Source organism: Engystomops pustulosus, chromosome 7 (genome assembly GCF_040894005.1).
Source record: "Engystomops pustulosus chromosome 7, aEngPut4.maternal, whole genome shotgun sequence".
In the NCBI taxonomy this organism is placed as follows: domain Eukaryota; kingdom Metazoa; phylum Chordata; class Amphibia; order Anura; family Leptodactylidae; genus Engystomops; species Engystomops pustulosus.
Window position 1 is genome coordinate 128547148 of NC_092417.1, and position 22522 is coordinate 128569669.

General features: G+C 40.8%; 1 protein-coding gene across 4 annotated transcripts in view; it reads left to right on the forward strand.

Moving 5' to 3' along the window:
* DUS2 (dihydrouridine synthase 2) overlaps positions 1 to 22522 on the forward strand; it is a 301883-nt gene that overhangs the window by 82616 nt on the left and 196745 nt on the right. For 3 of the 4 annotated variants that reach the window (XM_072117777.1, XM_072117780.1, XM_072117778.1), the window contains one exon: positions 15446 to 15537. The exons of the other annotated variant lie outside the window; for it this stretch is intronic. In XM_072117777.1, coding sequence (XP_071973878.1) covers positions 15446 to 15537 — 92 coding nt within the window. The remainder of the gene's footprint in view (positions 1 to 15445; positions 15538 to 22522) is intronic. 4 annotated transcript variants of the gene reach the window in all.

Genomic DNA, 22522 nt, shown 5'->3' on the forward strand with positions numbered 1-22522 from the left:
GGGTGGTCCACATGTTCAGTTTTCAGTTTTTCATGTCTAAATCAGGAGTGGAGTGAAAATAGAGGAGGAGTAGCACTTCTTAGTCCTCTCCCATTCTGATCCACACCTGCTTTTGGCTTCAAAAATTGCATCTGAAAAACTGAACATGTGGATGCACCCTAGGTACTCCTCGCTTTTTGTAGACCCCCCCCCATTCCAGTCGTATATAATTGTTCAATCTACTATGCAATTATGTAATGCTGGGGATATTAGGTTAGATCCAGCGTGACACAATGGGGCACATTTACTTATCCGGTCCATTCGCGTTCCAGCGGCGGCATCTGACGAGCGTTCGGGTCTTCCGGCAACACATGTAGGTCCTGCGCCCGATGTCCACCAGGTGGCGCTGCTGCGCCGAAGTGCGCCAGAGTTCATAGTCTTCATCGTGGTGCATGTGAGTATGGACCGTGCGACCAATTTTTTATTTTTTTTTTTTAAATGCGGCGGTTTTTCCGAATCCGTCGGGTTTTCGTTCAGCCACGCCCCACGATTTCCATTGCGTGCATGCCAGCACCGATGCGCCACAATCCGATCGCGTGCTGCAAAATCCCGGGGCAATACAGGGAAAATCGGCGCAAATCGGAAATATTCTGGTAACACGTCAGGAAACCACAAATCGGCCAATGTTTATGTTCTTGATATTAACACCTTAAAGGAAACCTACCACTGCCCGCATGATAAAATCATGCGAGCAGATCACGCTGTAGGCTATTTAATACTGATGCCTGCACATAATTTAGTTAGGCACGGCGATCGTTAGTTTAGCTAAAAAAAATGTTTTACTTACATATGAAAATAGCCCTCCGGTGCTACCCCTACGTCATCTTCGGAAGGGAGATGCCTTCCAATCTTTAATTATTCCCGCCTCCTTCATTGTAGCCGTCCTCCTTCAGGTGCCGAGAGCCGTGACGTCACCAAGCTCTCTGCACCTATCGCCGTCCGGCTGTGTGAGAGTTAGTATTTGCGCGTGCGCAATAGGTGCCGAGAGCTTGGTGACGTCACGGCTCTCGGCACCTGAAGGAGGACGGCTACAATGAAGGAGGCGGGAATAATTAAAGATTGGAAGGCATTTCCCTTCCGAAGATGACGTAGGGGTAGCACCGGAGGGCTATTTCCATATGTAAGTAAAACCTTTTTTTAGTTAAACCAACGATCGCCGTGCCTAAGTATGTGCCGGCATCAGTATTAAATAGCCTACAGGGTGGTCTGCTGTGGTAGGTTTCCTTTAAGGACACAGCCTAAAATGGCCTTCAGGACACAAGCCTATTTTGCGTGAAACTTGTGATACAGCTGGGATCGATAGGTTACTACTGTCATGTTGGCACTTTGCAACATAAAAGTAGGTTTTAGTTGTAGGTTAGGCACTCTATCTCTTAAAGGTTTGCCGTCACTGATCTAAGGGTATAATGAAAGTTTTTGGGGCTAGTAAAATTAGATCCAGGCAAAATCTATTTGCATATCTTGTGAAGAACACTTGTTCCTTCTGTATTCATTTAGGGGTATAATGAAATGAAATGTGGTTTTAAATTTTAGGTATAATATCAATTTGTAAATGGCCAACATTGCAATGAAATTTGGGGCATGTTTATTCAGGATCTTGTAAAAATAACAAATGGTATGGTAAGAGCGGAAACCGTCTTTGATGCACAACCCTGGCTTATCTGGGTAAGTGTCTCATTGATAACCCGTATCTTTGCGTGTTCCCTTCTTGTAGCACACACGGCAATTTTTGTATGGCCATCTTTTCTTCTCTGTGGGGGGTATCTCAGATGGGAAATGTTGTCCTGGCACAATTCTGCTGGCGTGACTAGTATGGGATGTGCTCTAACCCTCTTCACCCTCTGGGAACAGTAATTGCTTAATTACTTGTTCTTGGTATGCCAAGTAAGTTATTTGTTGCCAGGTCTTGCGGTAAATAATAAAGGAATTATACAATGCAGTTTGCACTAAATGCACTGCAACCTTTTTGTACCAACTGCGGGACTTTCTCCCTGTACATTGTTGTGTGGTATAAAACATCACTGGACTAATACAGATGTTAGGCTTTTTAAGAAGTCCCATATTAAGAAAGAGCCCCCAGATTTTTTTTTTTCTGTGGCATTAGTGGGGTGTCAACTCTGGCTTCTAGCATAATAAGATGTGGGGTGACCGGCCAGAAACTGTTCTGCATACAGATTCGTCTGTGTAACCATTAGGTCTACAAATTCCTCTGTAAATTTTTGAAAAAAAAAATCAAGTTCCTTGTACCCATCTGTATTAATATTTATTCCTGGGTTGGAACTGAATGCTTGAATTTGGGTAGAAAACATATTTGGGGACTCCCAACTGGGGTCACTTGACTGCTCTTCGCTCTTCACTGCCTACTGCGCCTTTGTTAGGGTTCATCACTGTTACTAGAGGAGGACATTAGTAAGTGTTCTTCATCACTTGTATCTGAACACATGTAGGCATAGGCCTCATCCGCAGAATACACCCGTTTAGCCATGGTAGAGACTAAATTTTTTATTAATTTTTTTTTAAATTTTTTTTATAGTATTTTTTATTTTATGATAAATCAAAAAACTAACTGAAATGTCAGCGCAGGAAGGGATACAAACGCTGAAGATCTGTGTAGGTGTAAGTATATGTAATAATGTACCCCTACAGTACTAAACTGATACTATATCTATAAAACTAGAAACTATATTTTGTGTAGATGTGTAGAGGACAGTTTTTTGGTGAAACTTTTATATATATATATATATATATATATATATATATATATATATATATATATATATATATATATATATATATATATATATAATATTATTATTATTTTTTTAGTATTTTTAAATAATTTTTAAATTTTATCGTAAAACAAAAAACAGTAACTTAAATGTCAGCGCAGGAAGGGATACAAACGCTGAAGGTCTGTGTAGGTGTAAGTATATGTAATGTGTATATATATATAATGTATATAATGTAATGTGTGTGTATATATATATATATATATATCTCTATATCCCTAACCGCTAGCCCTAATCGCTGACCCTACTCACTATAGATATTCAGCAGCCCTAACCACTATCCCTGATCGCTGACCCTACTCACTATAGATATATAGCAGCCCTGATAACTACCCCTAATCACTAGCCCTGATCACACCAAAAAAAAAAAAAAATGACAGCTCCGACTGTAACACTGATAAGGAACAGGGATGCTGAGGGGTTGAAGTGGGTTTTGGGGGGTATTTGTATGTGAGGGGAGACTTTCCACACTGAGCTTCGGTTCAGGCTCTGATCCTGTCACTTCTGTCACAAAATATGGCAGAATCAGACCCGGGAACCAGCTCTCCCCTCCCTCTTTAACAGTGATTGGTCAGGCAGGATTCCCTGACCAATCACAGTGATCGTCGAGCAGGGACAGCTGTGATAGGTCCCTGGCCCGAAGTCCGTGACGATCAGCTGTCGGTGACAACTGTCGGTGACAGCTGTCGTCACGGACTTGTCACCATGTGTTTACACATGATGACTGTTTCAATGTATAACGATATAGATCGTCTTTTTGTGCGAAGTACCCGCGGAAAAAGACGGTCTATATTGCCTTGCGTCGCTAACGTGTTAAATCTATTCAATTGTAATTGATAAACGGGCCTAGCACACTAGTTATCGGAAAACGCCCAAAGCATAATAGAGCAGACTTCCTGTATTAATCCTAATACAGTTTAACACAGCCCCAAAACATATATAGCAAATTATCTACACCACATTTAGGGTAGTTTGCTGCATCTATTTTCTTTAACCCCTTACCAACATGTGATGTAATAGTACATGCCGGGTGCAGGTGCATGGAGAGGGCTCACGGGCAATATGCAGCAAAGGCTTTCCGGTAATACCCGCAATCAGTGCCAGCACCGATCATGGGTGTTTTCCCGCTGTTCGCCATGACAGACTCGGGTTTTCCGAAGAGCCAAGGCTGCTTCATTGTAGTGAATGAGGAGCGAAATCCCCATATACTGCCATGCTGCAGAGACAACCTAGGGTTTAATTACCCTAGAGAGTCTGAAAAATAGTAAAAATAAAAGCAAAAAAAAAAAACTGAAATAAAAAAACCATAAAAACTGAAATCACCCCCCTTTTTCTAGAACTGATATAAATATAAACAGTAAAAATCATAAACACATTAAGTATCACGGCGTCCGAAAATGCCCGATCTATCAAAATATAGTAAAGGTTTTTCACTGTATCGTAACGGAAAATAGCGACCAAAGTTGAAAATGGCACTTTTATGCCATTTAAAAAAAATAAAAAATTCAATAGAATGTGATCAAAAGGTTGTACAGTCCTAAAAGTGATAACATTGTAAACGTCTGCAAAAGTCGCAAAAAACGACACCTCCCAAAGCTCTGTATACCAAAGTATAAAAAAAAATGTTTTGTACAGAAGGTTTTAATTTTTTTAAATGTATGAAAACCTTCACTGCAATTTCACTGCATTTGGAATGTTTTCCTGCTTCCCAGTACACGGCATGGAATATTAAATACCACCATTTTGAAGTGTACCGTATTTTTTTTTTTATAAGGCGCACCTCTAATAAATGCGTGCTAAGACATCTAGGTTCATATATAAGGCGCACTGGAGTATAAGGCGCAGGATCAAATGCAGTACCTAAAAATGCTGACCTGTGCACAGTTCAAGCCAGCTACACTTCCCGGGAAACTTGTCTTCAGCATGTCAGAGAGCTCCGATCTCAGAGGTATGGGCTGCTGGGGGTTAATGCAGGGTGATGCAGCAGGGGTTAAGCGGTCTCCCTCTGCCCCTTCCCCTTCCCTCCTCAGCCAGGGTGTTATTCCTGTGGGGTTCCCTGTGGCTCCTTCTCTTTCCCCTGTTACAGGGCTGTCAGGTATGGGGGATTGTTTACTGATGATGATGATTGCCTCGTGGTCGGCACTATGGCAGCTCCAGTCTCTCCGTGCTAGGGGAGGGCAGGATGGGCACAATGTTAGTTGTGGTGCCAGGGCACTTCAGGAGCTAGGGACCCTGTATACTGTGTGAGAAGGTGCAAGAAATTTCTGGGGATGGAGCTTTTAAACACTGGTAAATGTACAGTACATCTTGTCTGTAGTACATTAGGGGGGGGAGTACTAACCCTCCTCCCCCCCCTCCTTCCCCCCCCCCCCACACACACATTTTTTAACACTAGCCCTGGCATACATCAAGATTTATAATGCACTGTAAAAATGTAAACTTAGATTTTTATGAGTGAATCATTATGCCTTACAGGGACCCTGTCACCAGGGACCTAATTAATCTACCTGGCCTCCTGACAAAATCCTCTGGTGATTCCCAGTGTATGTTTTCGTATGCATTTAAAAATATCTTTTCTGTGCTGCTCAATCACTCTTCAGCTCTCAGCCCCCACCTTTCTGCTAATGTACAACTCCTCCCTCCCCCACTGATGTCAGCTCACCATGTCAGGAGTTCTTTCCTTGTGTGAGTGAAAGAGCAGGAGGGAGGAGTTATACAGGAGCAGAAAGGTGGAGACTGGGAGCTAAGAAGTGATTTGAGCAGCACAGACAAGTCACATGTTTTTTTTAAATGCATCCAAACCAGTATATTCCCTGGGACTCCCCGAAGGATTTTGTCAGACACACAATTAGGTCAAGACACACAATTATTTTGTAATGCAAATGTTCTGAAAAGGCAATGCAATGTAATGGGTTTCTTTAGTGAAAATGAGGTGCCTGCTGACAGGTTCCCTTTAACGATGTGAATGTGCCTTATACATTTTTTTCCATTTATTTGAATATTGCTAGTTTAGGTTTGATGAAGATGCTGATACGATGTTGACAGTTGAAATTTTCATAACTGACAAGCTGTGGGGAAAAGTTCCTTCCCGGCCCCTAATATTGCAGTCATCATTGGTGAAAAAAATGAAAATGTGGAGTTCTTATGGGTGGAGATAAGGGGATGAAAAAGGAATAATAAGATATTAGGTGGAGGCAGCAGAGGAACTGCTGATAAGTAAAAGAGATGCGGCCTCAAAACATGGTGAAGTACTCATTATGGGGGACTTAAATTACCCTGATATAGACTTGGAGGAAGAAACCCGCAGGTCCTACAAAGGCAGCAGGTTTTTGTCAACAAAAAAAAAAAAAAATTCCTGTCGCAATTAGTCCAGGAGCCAACAATAGTGGAGGAGGGAGGGTACTGCTGAATGTAATCCTAACCAACAGACCTGACAGAAAATCTAAATTACAGGGGAAATTCTGGGAAATGGTGACCACAACATCATTGCTTTTATATTAAGTTTTACCAAGATGGTTAGTAGAGGGGCAACGGACACTCTAAACTTCAGGAGGGCAAATTTTCAGCAGCAAGGGGGGGCCTTAACCCTTTAATGGCACCTTTCTGACATGGCCCTTTTTGAAAAATTTGAAATCTCACTTTAAGTGGTTATAACTTTGGAACGCTTAAACATATCCAGTTGATTTTGAGATAGATTTTTCGTGACACATTGTACTTCATGTTGGTTGAGAAATTTAATCAATATGTTCATGAAATAAGCGGAAATTTGGCGTTTTTTTTTTTTTTTGTTTTTTTTTTACTATGTTTTCCAAATTAAAAATTTTCTACTTTTTGGAAAGTTGGTCACATCATCAAAATAACTCGATAACTAGCATTTCCCATACATCTTTAACTTGGCATCATTTTTTAAACACCCTCACCTATTTGTCCCAACAGGTGTTTGATTCAATTAGGCCCCAAAACGGAAAGAGATGAAAATTTTCCCAAAAAGACACATCATTTTTGTAAGCCAAAAGGGATAAAAGATGAAACAACACCCAGAAATGCGTAAAACTAGAAGACTAGAAGTGTAGAATTGCCTCACATGTGCATATAAAATGTTGCATAGGTACACAGAAGAGCTCAAAAGGGAAAGAGGGGCATTTTAGAAATCCTTTACATGTGTCAGGATGCATTTGGAGAGCCCTAGTGGTACCAAAACAGAGTGGAACCCCAACAAGTGTCACCATTTTGGAAAGTACACCCCTTGGAGAATTTAGCAAGGTGTAATATGTGTATTTTCCCCTACAGGTGTTTGATTCAATTTGGCCCCTAAAAGGAAAAAGATGAAAATTTTTAATTTTTACCCCTAATTTTTTATAGCCACAAGAAATAAAAGGGGACATAACCCCCATAAATGTGTTAAGAAAAGAGGTATGTTTGCCTTTTAGAAGCCAAATTTTACATACATTTTTAATGTTTTTAACCCTAATTTTTTAATGCATACCCCTTAGAGAATTTAGCAATATGTAATATGTGTATTTGCCACTACAGGTAAATGATCCAATTAGGCCCTAAAAATTTAAAAGGTGAAAATTTTCCTGTAAAGGTCACTTTTACTCCTAATTTTTGTAAACCACAAGGGATGAAATGAATATATATGAGTGGACGGCAGTCTGCTCCAACGGTGCCCAGGGTCCGGACCAAGTCGATATACAATCAGAAAAATAGAAATCCTGGCACTCGTTTTCTTCTCAAAGCTTGTAGGTTTATTAACGCATCATAGTTGAGAAAGGCTTGAGATACTGGCTGAAACGCGTCCTATTATTACTGTGATGTAGCTGTTTATGATGCGTTAATGAACCTACAAGCTTTGAGAAGAAAACGAGTGCCGGGATTTCTACAAGGGATGAAATAACCCTGAAAAAGGTGTAAAACTATTTCTCCAGAGTGTAGAAGTACCCCACATGGGCATATAAAACCCACCAGTTTGCAAACTACACCCCACAATGAAACTATCGAGGGGGAAAATGCTCTCCTGGCAAAACATGGAAACATCTAATCCAGAGGTACTGGGGCCCTGTCCTTTTTGTCCAAATATTAATTTCCTAATATCCGCCTCTTGTAAATGGAGAAATTATAAGACAGGACCTGCGCATTGGAACAGCGCGCGAGAGATTTACAGTGTACACAGCCAGCACTTTTGTAACATTTTCTTTTTCCGTAGGCTGCTGTACGGTGTCAGCACCTGACCTGCAGATCAAAACCACCCATGTGTTTATTGTGGCTTGGGGGCAGCGGTGGTGGTACCTTGTACCAGGGTGAGGGTGCTGGATTCCCCATGAATTGTGGTCAGAACAAGGACTGGGGGCAACCAAAACCCCTCTGATCCATGGGGCAGGATGGATGGCTGTCAGGAACATCCGCCATCTTTCCCCGATAGCTGTCTGAACTGTGAGGGCAATTTGGACAAATAAGGGCTTATTTTTTGGGAGACGAGATGCACTGTAAAAAAAAAACATATTGAAGAGATTTTATTAACTCTTTATGTGTGGAGGAAAATAAAATCCTCAATTCTTGTTTTGTATTTTTAGCATTTTTGGTGGGGGGATGTTCACTGTAGCATAAAAATTGTATATTATCTTTATTCTAAGGATCACTACGATTACCGTGATACCTTATTTATATAGTTCATTTATATTTGTCTAATTTTATTGAAGAAAAACTAGAATGGAAAAAAATTGCATTTGTTCTACTATCGCCATTTTTACAGCGGCATAACATTAGTATTTTTTGGTTGACGGAGCTAGTTGTGGGCTCATTTGTTGCGTGACAAGTGACAAAATGTCCTGTGAAAAATGCATATATACACCATATGGAGAAAAAGCATAAAAAGGAACCATGGTGGTTAACAAGTAAAGTAAGGTGAGTGATAAACGAGAAGGATAAGGCCTTTAAGTTGCTAAATCAAGAAGGTAGTGATGAGATGTTACAGGATTATAGAGAGAAAAATAAAGAAATAGAGAAATATTGCCAAGAAAAGGAAAAATAATCCTAATTTTATTTTCCAAGTATATAAATGATAAGAGACTGAGAGTTTGGGCCCCTCTGAGGAATAACCTAGGGATCGTGGTGGAGAGAGATGCCGAAAGGGCCAATCTACTTTTTAGCTGTCTTTACCCAGGAAAACCCCATGGTGTATGACATTATAAAGAATCATGTAAATTCTCTAAAATTTTAAGATTCCCTAAGGACAGGTTCTGTTCCATAGGGCTGGTGTACAAAAAATGTGATGCCAATATACAAAAAAGGAACAAAAAGCGATCCTGGGTACCTGGAATATTTAAAATACAACTTTTATTATTTATTTCATAAAAACATGCGGCTAAAGCGATGCCAATGTGAGACTATGCAGACTGTCAGATACTTTATAGGCATTACATGACTAACTAAGCCGAGATCAACAATGAGAAATGTGTTGAAATTAAGTAGTAAACAAGGAGGGGGGAGGAGGAGCAGGCATGGAAGGAAACTCTGACAATATTCACTTCTGATGAGTCCTGCTGACACAATGGGCAGGATGAAACGCATATGGTGTGAACAATAGTTGTGAACAGGACTATTCAACATATGTAAATAGGAAGTAGTCCTTGATATTTGAATTAGCCTTGCTGAAACAAACATGTAGGAAGCATTATAGATTTGCAGGAAGGGTGTCTATGTAGCTCCAAGATAGTGTGTGACATTTGAACCTGCAAAGTAATTTGTCCAAAAGCTGTCTAGTATTCTAGTGGGAAACCCGTGGGAGGCAGTTAAGCAAAGATACATGTACCATAGATCTACTGTATAAAGAAAAGAACAAACAAGATAATTAGCTCAAGAGGATAATATTAGCTCTAGGGGATGGGTAGATTGGAGTGCTGGATTTAATGATGTTGTTATGTTATATTGTGTACAATATAATGTTTGGGATATAAACCTTTGGTCTAAGTAAGAGTTGTAGTCTGGACCTAGGGGGGGCTGTGAATGGTGTTTATCTGGACTTTTCAATGCATTTGATACAGTGCCACAAAAAAGGATGGTGCATAAATTTAGCTGCTGGGACAAGGGGAAAATTTGTATAATTGGGTAAGCAATTGGCTTAGTGATAACAGAGGGAAAATGGACGGTTATCATTAATGGCACATTCTCAGATTGGGTTGATTGTTATCAGTGAGGTACCACAAGGATCAGTATTGGACCCCCTTCTCTTTTATTTTTTTTATTATTGACCGTATAGTGGGTTTACAAAGTCAGGTTTCTATATTTACAGATGATACTAAGCTGTATAAAGCAATTATTAAGGAGGCCGATAGTATAATATTACAGAGAGATTTGTGGAAGCTGGAGGAATGGGCGGAGAAATGGTTCATGAGGTTTAATGTAGATAAATGTAAGGTTATGTACTTGGGCCATGGAAACAAAAGCTACAATTATGTTCTAAATAGTAAATTACTTAGTAAAACTGCTGCTGAAAAAGACTTTGGGGTTTTGGTGGATGGTTAACCTAATTTTAGTGACCAACGCCAGGCAGCTACTAATAAAGCAGATACAATTATGGGATGCATCAAGAGAGGAATAGATTCTCAAGAGTCATAGTTTTGCCCTCACATGGTCAGGCCTCACATGGAAAATTGTGTACAGTTTTTGGAACCAGTATATAAAAAGGAAATGGTTGTACTGGAACAGTAAGACTATGGAACTTTCTGCCACGGGAGGTTGTTATGGTGGATACTTTGTACATGTTCAAAAGATGCCTGGATTCCTTTCTGGAGAGCAGAAATATCAGATTATGGGAAAAAAAAAACATTTCTTTAGCTCTTAGAGGTTGGACCTGATGGTTTTGCATCTTTTTCTAACCTTGTATACTATGTTATATACTATGATAGAATATCTTCCTGGATCAACAGAAACAATTTACAAAAAGTTTTTTCCCCAGAGGATGTGATGTTCTTGCTCTCCAGAAAGGCTTCCAGGCCCCTTCTGCACATGTTCAGCATCACTTGGCACACAGTTCCACAGTATCATTGCTCTTACAGTAAAGAATCTCTATGTTGATTGTTGAACCACCTCTTTTGTAGGCATAGAGGTTGTTTTGGCAACAGACTTAGTTATACAAAATTAAGTGGAAGGATCCTGATATTGGCCTTTCATGTATGAAGATTTCCCTAGTCCTCGCATGCTGAGCCCGCTTTCCAAAACTGTGATTGTTGTTTGCGGGTTTTTCTTGTATTGCTTTGGTTGATTTTTTCCTTTTGCCTCCTATTTATTTCAGTGGGCATTTGAAAGCGTTTTTTCCTTTTAACTAAAAACACAGCCAGCGTCGGACTCGCCCACCGGGGGGACCGGAGAAACCTCCGGTGGGCCCCTATGCAGTGTCAGGTATTACATCTGAGCTCTGTCTGGAGTGCCGGCGTGGGCAGGATCACTGAGTTCCGGCGCGGGCATTATTTCCTCCGCTGCCGGAACTCATAATTAGCTCTCCCATACAGCTCCGGTGCCGAGTGCCATGACAGACTTCCAGCGCATGCGCGATTCCTCTTAATTAGTTCTCCTGTAACACTCCAAAACGGAGTTCCGCCGCGGAGTGCAGGTACGGGCGCCATGACAGACTTCCGGCACGTGCGCGATTTCCTCCGCGGCCAGATATGCTGCATCCATCTGCCTGCACACCTATTTTTATGGACCGGGACCATACTGAGTTGCTCGGACTTGGGACTCTGCTGGGGAAGGGGGGCCCTGTGAGCTGGGGGAAGTCCCTATGAGCTGGGGGAGGTCTAAGACTAAACTGCTTTCTCGGGGGTAGGGGGGTTTGGGGGGGTTAGAGGGACTGTGACTGTACTGGCTAATAATGGGGGCCCTGTGCCTATACTGGCTAAAAATGGGGGCCCTGTGCCTATACTGGCTAAAAATGGGGGCCCTGTGACTATACTGGCTAAAAATGGGGGCCCTGTGACTATACTGGCTAATTACGGGGGCCCTGTGACTATACTGGCTAATTATGGGGGCCCTGTGACTATACTGGCTAATTACGGGGGCCCTGTGACTGTACTGGCTATTTACAGGGGCCCTGTGAGTTTACTGGCTAATTGTGGGGGCCCTGTGACTTTACTGGCTAATTACGGGGGCCCTGTGACTTTACTGGCTAATTACGGGGGCCCTGTGACTTTACTGGCTAATTACGGGGGCCCTGTGACTTTACTGGCTAATTGCGGGGGCCCTATGACTGTACTGGCTAATTATGGGGGCCCTGTGACTGTACTGGCTAATTACGGGGGCCCTGTGACTGTACTGGCTAATTACAGGGGCCCTGTGAGTGTACTGGCTATTTACAGGGGCCCTGTGAGTGCACTGGCTAATTGTGGGGGCCCTGTGACTTTACTGGCTAATTATGGGGGCCCTGTGACTGTACTGGCTAATTATGGGGGCCCTGTGACTGTACTGGCTAATTATGGGGGCCCTGTGACTGTACTAGCTAATTATGGGGGCCCTGTGACTGTACTGGCTAATTACGGGGGCCCTGTGACTGTACTGGCTAATTGTGGGGGGGGCCCTGCGACTGTACTGGTTAATTACAGAGGCCCTTTGACTATACTGGCTAATGGTGGGGGTCCTGTGACTATACTAGCTAATGGTAGGAGTGCTGTGATTATAATATCTAATGGTAGGGGTGCTGTGATTATAATAGCGAATGGTGGGGGCCTGGTGACTATAGAGGCTACTTAGGGGCTGTGACTATATTGGGGGGGGGGCTTTGACTATACTGGCTAATGAGATGGCTGTTACTGTACTGGGGGGTGGGCTGTGAGTATTCTGGTTACTGTGGCTACTGGGTGGGCTGTAACTATACTTGGGGGTGGGCTGGGAATATAGTGGTTAATTTGGCTACTGGGGGTGGGCTGTGACTATACTGGCTACTGGGGGTGGGCTGTGACTATACTGGCTACTAGGGGGTGCCTGTGACTATATAATGGTTACTGGGCTAATGGGGGGGGTCCCTGTGACTATAGTGGTTGCTGGGGGTCCCTGTAGTTATACTGGTGGCTGTGACTATATTGTATGTTGGGGTTTGAATCTACTGGCTGCTGGTGGGCCCTGTGACTATGTTGGCTACTGGGGGATGACTATACTGGGCTGCTGTGAGGGCACTGTGCATAAACTGGGTTTCTTTCAGGCTTTGCAATAATGGCTGTTGTGAAGCACTTTGTCTAACTAATGACTATGACTAATGACTAAGTTGACTACAGTATTGCGGTTATAGTATTGGCTACTGTATTTGGCACTGTGCCTTATTGTGGGAACACCATTAGTATATTGAGTACTGTGTGGGGATAGTGATTATTTTGGCTTCTGTGGGGTCACTGTTAATGTTTTGGCTACTGTTTATGAAGAATGGAACCTAAAATATTTGTATTGCTAAATCTGCAGAGAGAAGTCCTGGTGACTTCAATATGCTAACATGGCGGACTAAATCATGGAAGATGAAAGAGACTTGACATATCAAAACGTGTCTGTAAGTTGACAGATTTAAAGTAAATACTGGTATTTCCCCAACACTCACCATGCTGCAGCATCTCCCTGTGCTGTGTTATTTTCTCCTATTAGGAGAAGATAAGACTTTTACTTAGAGCTACAGCCGCAACACATAATACATGGAGCTACAGTGGTAGTACACAGCCATACAGGGTGCTACAGCCACAGTACACAGCCATACATGGGGCTACAGCAGCAGTACACAGCCATACATGGAGCAGTATACAGTCATACATGCAGCTACAGCCGCAGTACACAGGCATACATGGAGCTACAGCCGCAGTACACAGGCATACATGGAGCTACAGCCGCAGTACACAGCCATACATGGGGCTACAGGAGCAGTACACAGCCATACATGGAGCTAAGGCCGCAGTACACAGCCATACATGGAGCTACAGCTGCAGTACACCGTCGTACATGGAGCTACAGCCACAGTACACAGCCATACATGGTGCTACAGCCGCAGTACACATCCATACATGGTGCTACAGCCGCAGTACGCAGCCGTACATGGAGCCACAGCCGCAGTACGCAGCCATACATGGAGCCACAGCCGCAGTACGCAGCCATACATGGAGCCACAGCCGCAGTACGCAGCCATACATGGAGCCACAGCCGCAGTACGCAGCCATACATGGAGCCACAGCCGCAGTACGCAGCCATACATGGAGCCACAGCCGCAGTACGCAGCCATACATGGAGCCACAGCCGCAGTACGCAGCCATACATGGAGCCACAGCCGCAGTACGCAGCCATACATGGAGCCACAGCCGCAGTACGCAGCCATACATGGAGCCACAGCCGCAGTACGCAGCCATACATGGAGCCACAGCCGCAGTACGCAGCCATACATGGAGCCACAGCCGCAGTGTCTGAGAAAGAGGGCATGTCCCTCGAAAGGTCTTCAAACTAGTGAGTGTTGCGATTTCAGAAAAAGGTGGCTACAATGTATACACTCACTGGATGAATGTAATACTTGCAAGCTACAATGTACAAGAAAACAAATATCTATTTGTCTGAAGATGTATATTAAGATTGATTTATATATGCGAACATTGAAGTAAAGTATACAATAAAAATGTTGAAATTGTTCTGGATGGTCAATTAATAGGACACTATTCATTGATACGTTTTCTAGGAGGAAAGGGAGATCCTCCAGTGACCAACTGTACACCCTATGCTTTTGAATAGCTTTACCCTTACTTCTAATGAGCTACAGTCACAGTACACAGCCAGGGTGTTACAGTCAGTGACAGGAGAAATTGTAACACCCAGAGGAATAACACAAGCACAATTGAGGATTGTGACTATACTGGATACTTGGGGTGCTGGGTCTATTCTGGGGGGCATTGACTATACTGGCTTGTGCATTATAATTGTTTCATGGAAAGGACAATTATTTACTGTACACAGTATGTATCTGAGTTGCTCTTCCGAAGCTTGTTTCTGACAACATATTTATGCTGTATAGTATAGTGTTTATAAGAAGCTTATTTTGGTGCTGTATTTCTGTACTGGGCTTGTCTGGGGTGCTGCAGTTACGGACAGAGCTTGGCAGTGTAGTTTTTATACACGTTTGCGTGGTATAACAAAATGGGCTTTGTCATAATCTGGCATATTTTCTGGCATGATCTAAACCCACCAATAGGAGGTACAATTAGACATATTTTTAATACACCAGATTTATTATCCAGCACTGTAATGAATCGGGTGCAGTACAAGGCTGTCTGTCTCACTCCGCAATGTCTAATGTTTGCTTCTAATAAATTTGCTCAAACGTGTTTAATACCGTACAAGTAAATTTACATGTTTTATGCTTCAATTAGAAGTAGTCTGGTATTTCTTCTGTTTACATGAAGTGCCCCCCCCCCCCCCTCCAATTTTTCTCTGGTGGGCCCAAGGTACTCCAGTCCGACACTGAACACAGCTGGGGTAACTTGTATGTATCTAAACTTGTCTAAAAATGTATACATAAATTATATGGGTTTTTCAGATGTTTAAATAATTGGTATACTCAAAGGTTACATGGCAAATGTTAACTATTTCTACTTTATTTACTGCAGAAGTTCTACAGACAGTGGATTACATAGCTCCCACAGAAAGAGTCATTTTTCAGACTTGTGATAAAGAAAAAGATCGGCTTGTGTTTCAGTTGGTAAGGATGTTTCATTTAACCCCTTGAAGATTTAGCCAGTTTGTATGTTAAAGGAAAATTACCATCAAAATCAAGCATGATAAACCAGGGAAACTTAGGCCCCTTTCATACATGCTGTGTGGGGATGTATATCATACTGCCGGAAATATACGTCCGTGTAGACCGCTATGGCAATTCTGTGGCGGTGCAGTGCCACGCACATGTACCGTACATGGGGAAAAGATCGAGCATGATCTGTACAGCCATATGGAGGGAGAGGGGGGGGGGTCCATGTGCTCATCCCCCCTCCTCTCCATCAGGCTGCTGTATGTGTGTGTGAATGTAGCCTTACTCATAGATCCAGGCACCATGACTGTGGTAATGTTATATTTCTAATCCATAGCCTCTTTCCTTCTAAAGTAAATTTTTAAATTCCAACACTAACAGCTAATACTCACAATCGCGGCTATTTAACACTATAGATGTTGCCGTCATGGTACTTGCCTGAGGACCACTTCCATGGTGACCGAATGCATAGGCTGACTATGGTAATATGCTGCAATTTGTAATCATCAAATGATCACTTGTTCATGTCCCACACTGGGACAAAGTTAACCACTTCGCGACCGCCCACAGTGTATTCACGGCGGCGGTCGGATCGCGCTGCATTGAGAGGGCTCACGGACTGAGCCCTCTCCATAGCCGGTAAGTCTTTGTGCATATTGCAACAAAGGCTTACCGGTAACACCGGACAACCCGAGGCTACTTAGTTTTAACTCATTCATTACAATGTGCCATCAGTAAAAAGTTTTATAAAAAAAAACCGCACAGTCCTAAAAATTATAGCAATGAAAACGCCTTCAAAAGTCACAAAAAATTACACCACCCACAGCTCCGTCCACTGAAGTATGAAAAAGTTATTGGCGTCAGAAGATGGCAAAATTTAAAAAAGAAAATTTTGTACAGGAGGTTTTAATTTTTGTAAATGTATGAAAACATTACAAATCCTATACAAATTTGTTATCCCCATAGTCGCACTGACCCAAAGAATAAAGTAGGAGAAACGGTAAAGGAGATACTAACTTGGGGTAAGAACCCCAAGTTAGTATCTCCTTTACCGTTTCTCCCCCAAGCCCCCCCCCCCCTAGGAGAAGGATCAATTTAAAGAAATGGTCCACTTCCTTAATACAACACACTTCCAATATAGGAAACAACACCCTCAAATTCCTAGATGTACTAGTCCAAGTCAAGGAAGATGTTTTAGAGACCAAGGTCTTCAGGAAGGCAACCTCTAAAAATGCATTGCTCCATTTTCAAAGTTATCACCCTCATTACATTAAGAAGGCCCCTGCCATATGACCAATTTGTCAGGCTGAGACGCACGAACAGTACCCGTGAGGGATCTCTCATACAGGCAGAAGACGTAAAAATAAGATTAAGAGCTAAGGGTTTCCGCGATATGCTTATACAGGAAGCCTACGCGAGACGCTAAAAACTGGCACATCCTGGAAGAGGATAAGAATTTAAAAGAAATGATAGACAGAGTACCCCTCATTACCTCTTGCAGGAGGAAAACCTTGCGATTAGACTTAGTGACCAGTGGTTTAATCTCGAGAGGGATCACTGGCTAAAATCCACACTACCATAAGGCGGTTTCACATGCGTCAATTGTAATTACTGGCCACAGCTCATGAAGACAAAGGGCATAACATGTGTGGGCTTTCTATCAGACACTTCATCATATGCAGAACAAATCATTTCTGTCCATGTAAGAGGTTCTATATAGGCAAAGCGATACGTAATTTGCCGAACAAAAGAGATCAGACAGTGGAGCACCCAGACTCGTAGAACATATACATACGAGTCATAATTCAAATCCTCATTGCTTTTCTTTAGTGGGAATAGAACATGTACCAAACTTCAGTAGAAGAAACTCTTTTGTGACCGGAGCTCAAAAACGAAAAAGACGATCCATGCACGTTTCCTCCTTATTTGTGCACCAAACACAAGGGATCACTTTCAGGGATAAGTCACCATTCAGACCAGAAACCGTCAATATTTTCACTCCTGTCCTAGTCTCCTCCACTCACTGCATATAAGAGACATATCCAGACATAGTGTAGACAGTTTCAAACTTTTAAAACTTTTATTTCCAGTTCTACTCACATATGTAGATAAAAAATGCGCATATCACAAATAACTCCACAAGGACGCCAGTCCTTGCCCGACCCAGGGTTTCGCCTCTGTGCTTCTTCTGGGGCATGATTAGCGTCCGTCCTCTAGCTTTATTTATACAAAACTGTTTCTCCATAAAATAAATTTGCAATTTCATACATAAATCACATACATTTAAAAAACATACATTTAAAAAACAAGGAACACAGAATACATCTGATTTGAACAAGGTATCTAAATAAGGAAAACACTTTAAGCATACATACACATCAGGCTAGAAAATCCATGTTTGCTAGTTTCTCCAAACCACCTGGAGGGCGATCTCTGTTTTCAAACTATCCTCCAATCACAGGGAGTGCTGAGCCAAGCCCCTCAACCTGTCATTCAAAGTCACGTGGGTATTACCCAATTAACCCAAAAATGTGCTTCACTCATTACATAGGGAGTTGGAGAAAAAAAACAAAACCTTCTTTTGTTTTCATTGTGTCTGGGAGATGTTGAGCTAGAGATGTTGTATAAACTCTAGCGTATTAATAACAGAAAAACATTTTTTACTTTTATATACATATTTTCTTAATACAAAGATTACTACAAATACATTTTGCACATATTCCTATTTTTACAACCTGTGATCACAGACATCCTTAATGTCTAGTGCTACATTATAAAACTAAATTCCTTTACGTCTACCCATAATGATATTAAGCGAATATTAAAGTGCATTAGATAAAGTGCTTCATTCATTTCTACCTATATTTTTGTAAAAGTGCTTTTTTTATCCCTACCTATATCACTGTTGAAGTGTTAAAGTGCTTCAATGTGGACTAGGTCCCTACCTATATCAGTGTGAACTAGGTCCCTACCTATATCTCTATTCAAATGTTGAAGTGCTTCAGTGTGAACTAGGTCCAATTTATATATCACTGACTCTACTTAGACACATTCAAACGATGTGTCACTCAAAACCCATAGACCTTGATGCATATAGTGAAATCTAGTACTTCTACCATATCCCTATACTCCAATAGATATATTGCTAGGCAGAAATATTTATGTGTCTCTCAAAAAACATTTTAATTCAAAGTCTATATTCATACCTCCTGGTGTTAACGTACCCAGCTTATATATCCACTGACTCTCTCTCCTGCTTAGTACAGTGCTTAAATGTTCCCCCCTCCAATGTGGAAATATTCTTTCAATTGCCCAAAATTGTAGTTTCTCCGGGTTGGATTGATGTGCTTTTTTGAAATGTGCTGAAACACTGTGTGTCATTACCCCTTTTCTGATATTCCTAATATGTTCTCCTATTCTGGTTTTTAATTTTCGTCCAGTTCTCCCTATATATCCCAAGCCACATGGGCATTTAAGGGCATAAATTACATTACAGGAATCACAATTCATATGTTCATGCATTTTTATTTTCTGACCATTTATTTCTACAACGTTCTTTTCTCCTCTTTCATTTCGACTACCCTTAGTGTCTCTACATGGTTTACATCTTCCACAATGGTAGAAACCCGTATGACTCCCTTTTTTCCTTTGGTTTTGATTTCTTTATATAACTGTTAGTTAATAAATCTTTTAATGAGGGGGCTTTTCTGAACACCACTTTTGGTTTTGATTGCAACACCCGACCCAAAACAGGATCTCCGCATATGATGCGCCAATACTTTTGCATAATCGATTTTAGACCTAAAGCCTCTTTTGAATATCTTGTGATAAATATAGGTTCCATAATCTTTTTATCCTCTTCTTCCCCTCCCTTACATTTTGTATTCTCCTTTAGGGTGCCCTCCATTTTGTTCACTAATAAATTCTCGGGATAACCCCTTTCCCTGAATCTTTGCCTAACAATTTCTAATTGTGTTATCCTATCCTCTCTATTCATACAATTTCTCTCCACTCTTCTAAACTGTCCTGCGGGAATGTTCTGAATCCAAGGCTTGTAATGACAGCTATCAAACTGTATATAGCTATTCACGTCAATGGGTTTGAAGTAATTTCTACTCTTTATTTTTGTTTCCTCTTTAAAGAGTTCTAGATCTAAAAAGCAAATACTATCGTTTCCCTTCTCATACGTGAATTTTAGGTTATATTGATTGTTATTCAAAGATTTTATAAAAGTATCCAAAGTATCATCATCCCCCTTCCATATAATGATACAATCATCAATAAACCTTTTGTAAAGTATTATATTTTCTTTATACATATTCCCTAAGCCATATATATACTCCTCTTCCCATTTCTCCATATATAGATTCGCAAACGACGGGGCAAACTTTGCTCCCATCGCCGTCCCATCTAATTGTAAAAAGAAATTGTCATCAAACCAAAAGTAATTATGTTTTAAACAAAAATCTATACCCTCTACTATAAATTTTTTCTTTATCCCCTCCATGTTTTGGCTTCGGTCTAGTCTTTCCTTAATCACTGATACTCCAAGGTCCTGTGGAATGGACGTGTACAGTGATGAAACATCACATGAGCATAGTATGACATTATCCTTATTCCCAAGATCCAGATTTTTTAGCAGGTCTATAAGATATTGCGAATCTCTAAGGTACGATTTCATATTTTTAACTAATGGTTGGAGAAAATAATCAATATATTCCCCCAGGCGACTAGTTACCGAGTTAATACCCGAAACTATAGGTCTGCCTGGGGGGTTATCCACACTTTTATGTATCTTTGGCAAAAAATATATATTACAGGGATTTTTGGGGTCCGTATATTTATATATCTATATTCTTTCTCACTCAGGATACCATGATCTTTGCCCCAATTAGCCAATTTTTCCAACTCCTTCTTATAAATCTGGGTAGGGTCCCCTCTCAATTTTTTATATGTTTGTGCGTCCTGTAATAACCTAAGCATTTCTTTGTCGTAATCACCTTTATTCATGATTACTATCCCCCCCCCTTTATCCGCACTTTTTATCACTATATTTTGCTGATTCCTATTCGGACTCTGGTCATGTGTTCTAAGTGGTGAAAACCGATTATGTGTGTATACACTAGAATGAGGGTACGATCTTTGTCGTGTAGATTGTGGTGGACGATATATTTCTGTTTTTGGGGTGTATGGTGTTCTTTCTCCCCGATGGTATCCCCTCGGGACATAGGTATCTCTAGGTATGAAAGGTCTCCTTGGAGTATAATTTCTCCTTCCATCATCCATAAAACCATTATAGGCAACACTTTGATGTAAATAGTTTCTCCTATATTCCCCTCTCCATTTGTTATTTTCATACCTTCCATCATTTCTATATCCTCCATAGTTAGCATGATTATTTTTATTCCCTTTCATGTATTCCGTTTTTCTATTTTCCACTGTTCTCCACCCATGATCTGACTGGTTGCCTAGTTCCTCATTATGCAAAGGATTATTCCCATTCGTATCCCTAACTGTGTCTATGCTGGTTATGACATTGTTCTTCTTTTGCCATTTATATACTATTTTTTCATTGTAGTCTGTTTTAATCTTTAACAACTTTTTATATTTTTTTGCTTTTACCTCTTGCTCCATTTTTTAAATATTTCTTTGGCAGACATCAGAAAATTCTATGTAGTCGTCCAGGCCCTTAAAGGGTTCCAATTTCTGCTTATATTCCTCTATATCTTTATTTATCTTCTCTAGCTTTCTTTTGCGTACCTCAATTATGAATCTCATAACACTAAATGAGCATTGGTTAAGTATTTTTTCCCAGGCTGTGTGTTCCTGGATGTCCCTGCTATCAGTTTTTAAAGGTAGCTGCCATCTTAAACCATCAGGGATCAATTCCTCTTTTAGGAAATTTTCTAGTGATGCAATGTCCCACATAACATTTAATTCCTTAGCCATCAAAAATTCTAAATTTTTAAAATTTGTTTCCAAATCATCTGTCTTCAAAGAGGGAAGAGGAGTATATATATGGCTTAGGGAATATGTATAAAGAAAATATAATACTTTACAAAAGGTTTATTGATGATTGTATCATTATATGGAAGGGGGATGATGATACTTTGGATACTTTTATAAAATCTTTGAATAACAACCAATATAACCTAAAATTCACGTATGAGAAGGGAAACGATAGTATTTGCTTTTTAGATCTAGAACTCTTTAAAGAGGAAACAAAAATAAAGAGTAGAAATTACTTCAAACCCATTGACGTGAATAGCTATATACAGTTTGATAGCTGTCATTACAAGCCTTGGATTCAGAACATTCCCGCAGGACAGTTTAGAAGAGTGGAGAGAAATTGTATGAATAGAGAGGATAGGATAACACAATTAGAAATTGTTAGGCAAAGATTCAGGGAAAGGGGTTATCCCGAGAATTTATTAGTGAACAAAATGGAGGGCACCCTAAAGGAGAATACAAAATGTAAGGGAGGGGAAGAAGAGGATAAAAAGATTATGGAACCTATATTTATCACAAGATATTCAAAAGAGGCTTTAGGTCTAAAATCGATTATGCAAAAGTATTGGCACATCATATGCGGAGATCCTGTTTTGGGTCGGGTGTTGCAATCAAAACCAAAAGTGGTGTTCAGAAAAGCCCCCTCATTAAAAGATTTATTAACTAACAGTTATATAAAGAAATCAAAACCAAAGGAAAAAAGGGAGTCCTACGGGTTTCTACCATTGTGGAAGATGTAAACCATGTAGAGACACTAAGGGTAGTCGAAATGAAAGAGGAGAAAAGAATGTTGTAGAAATAAATGGTCAGAAAATAAAAATGCATGAACATATGAATTGTGATTCCTGTAATGTAATTTATGCCCTTAAATGCCCATGTGGCTTGGGATATATAGGGAGAACTGGACGAAAATTAAAAACCAGAATAGGAG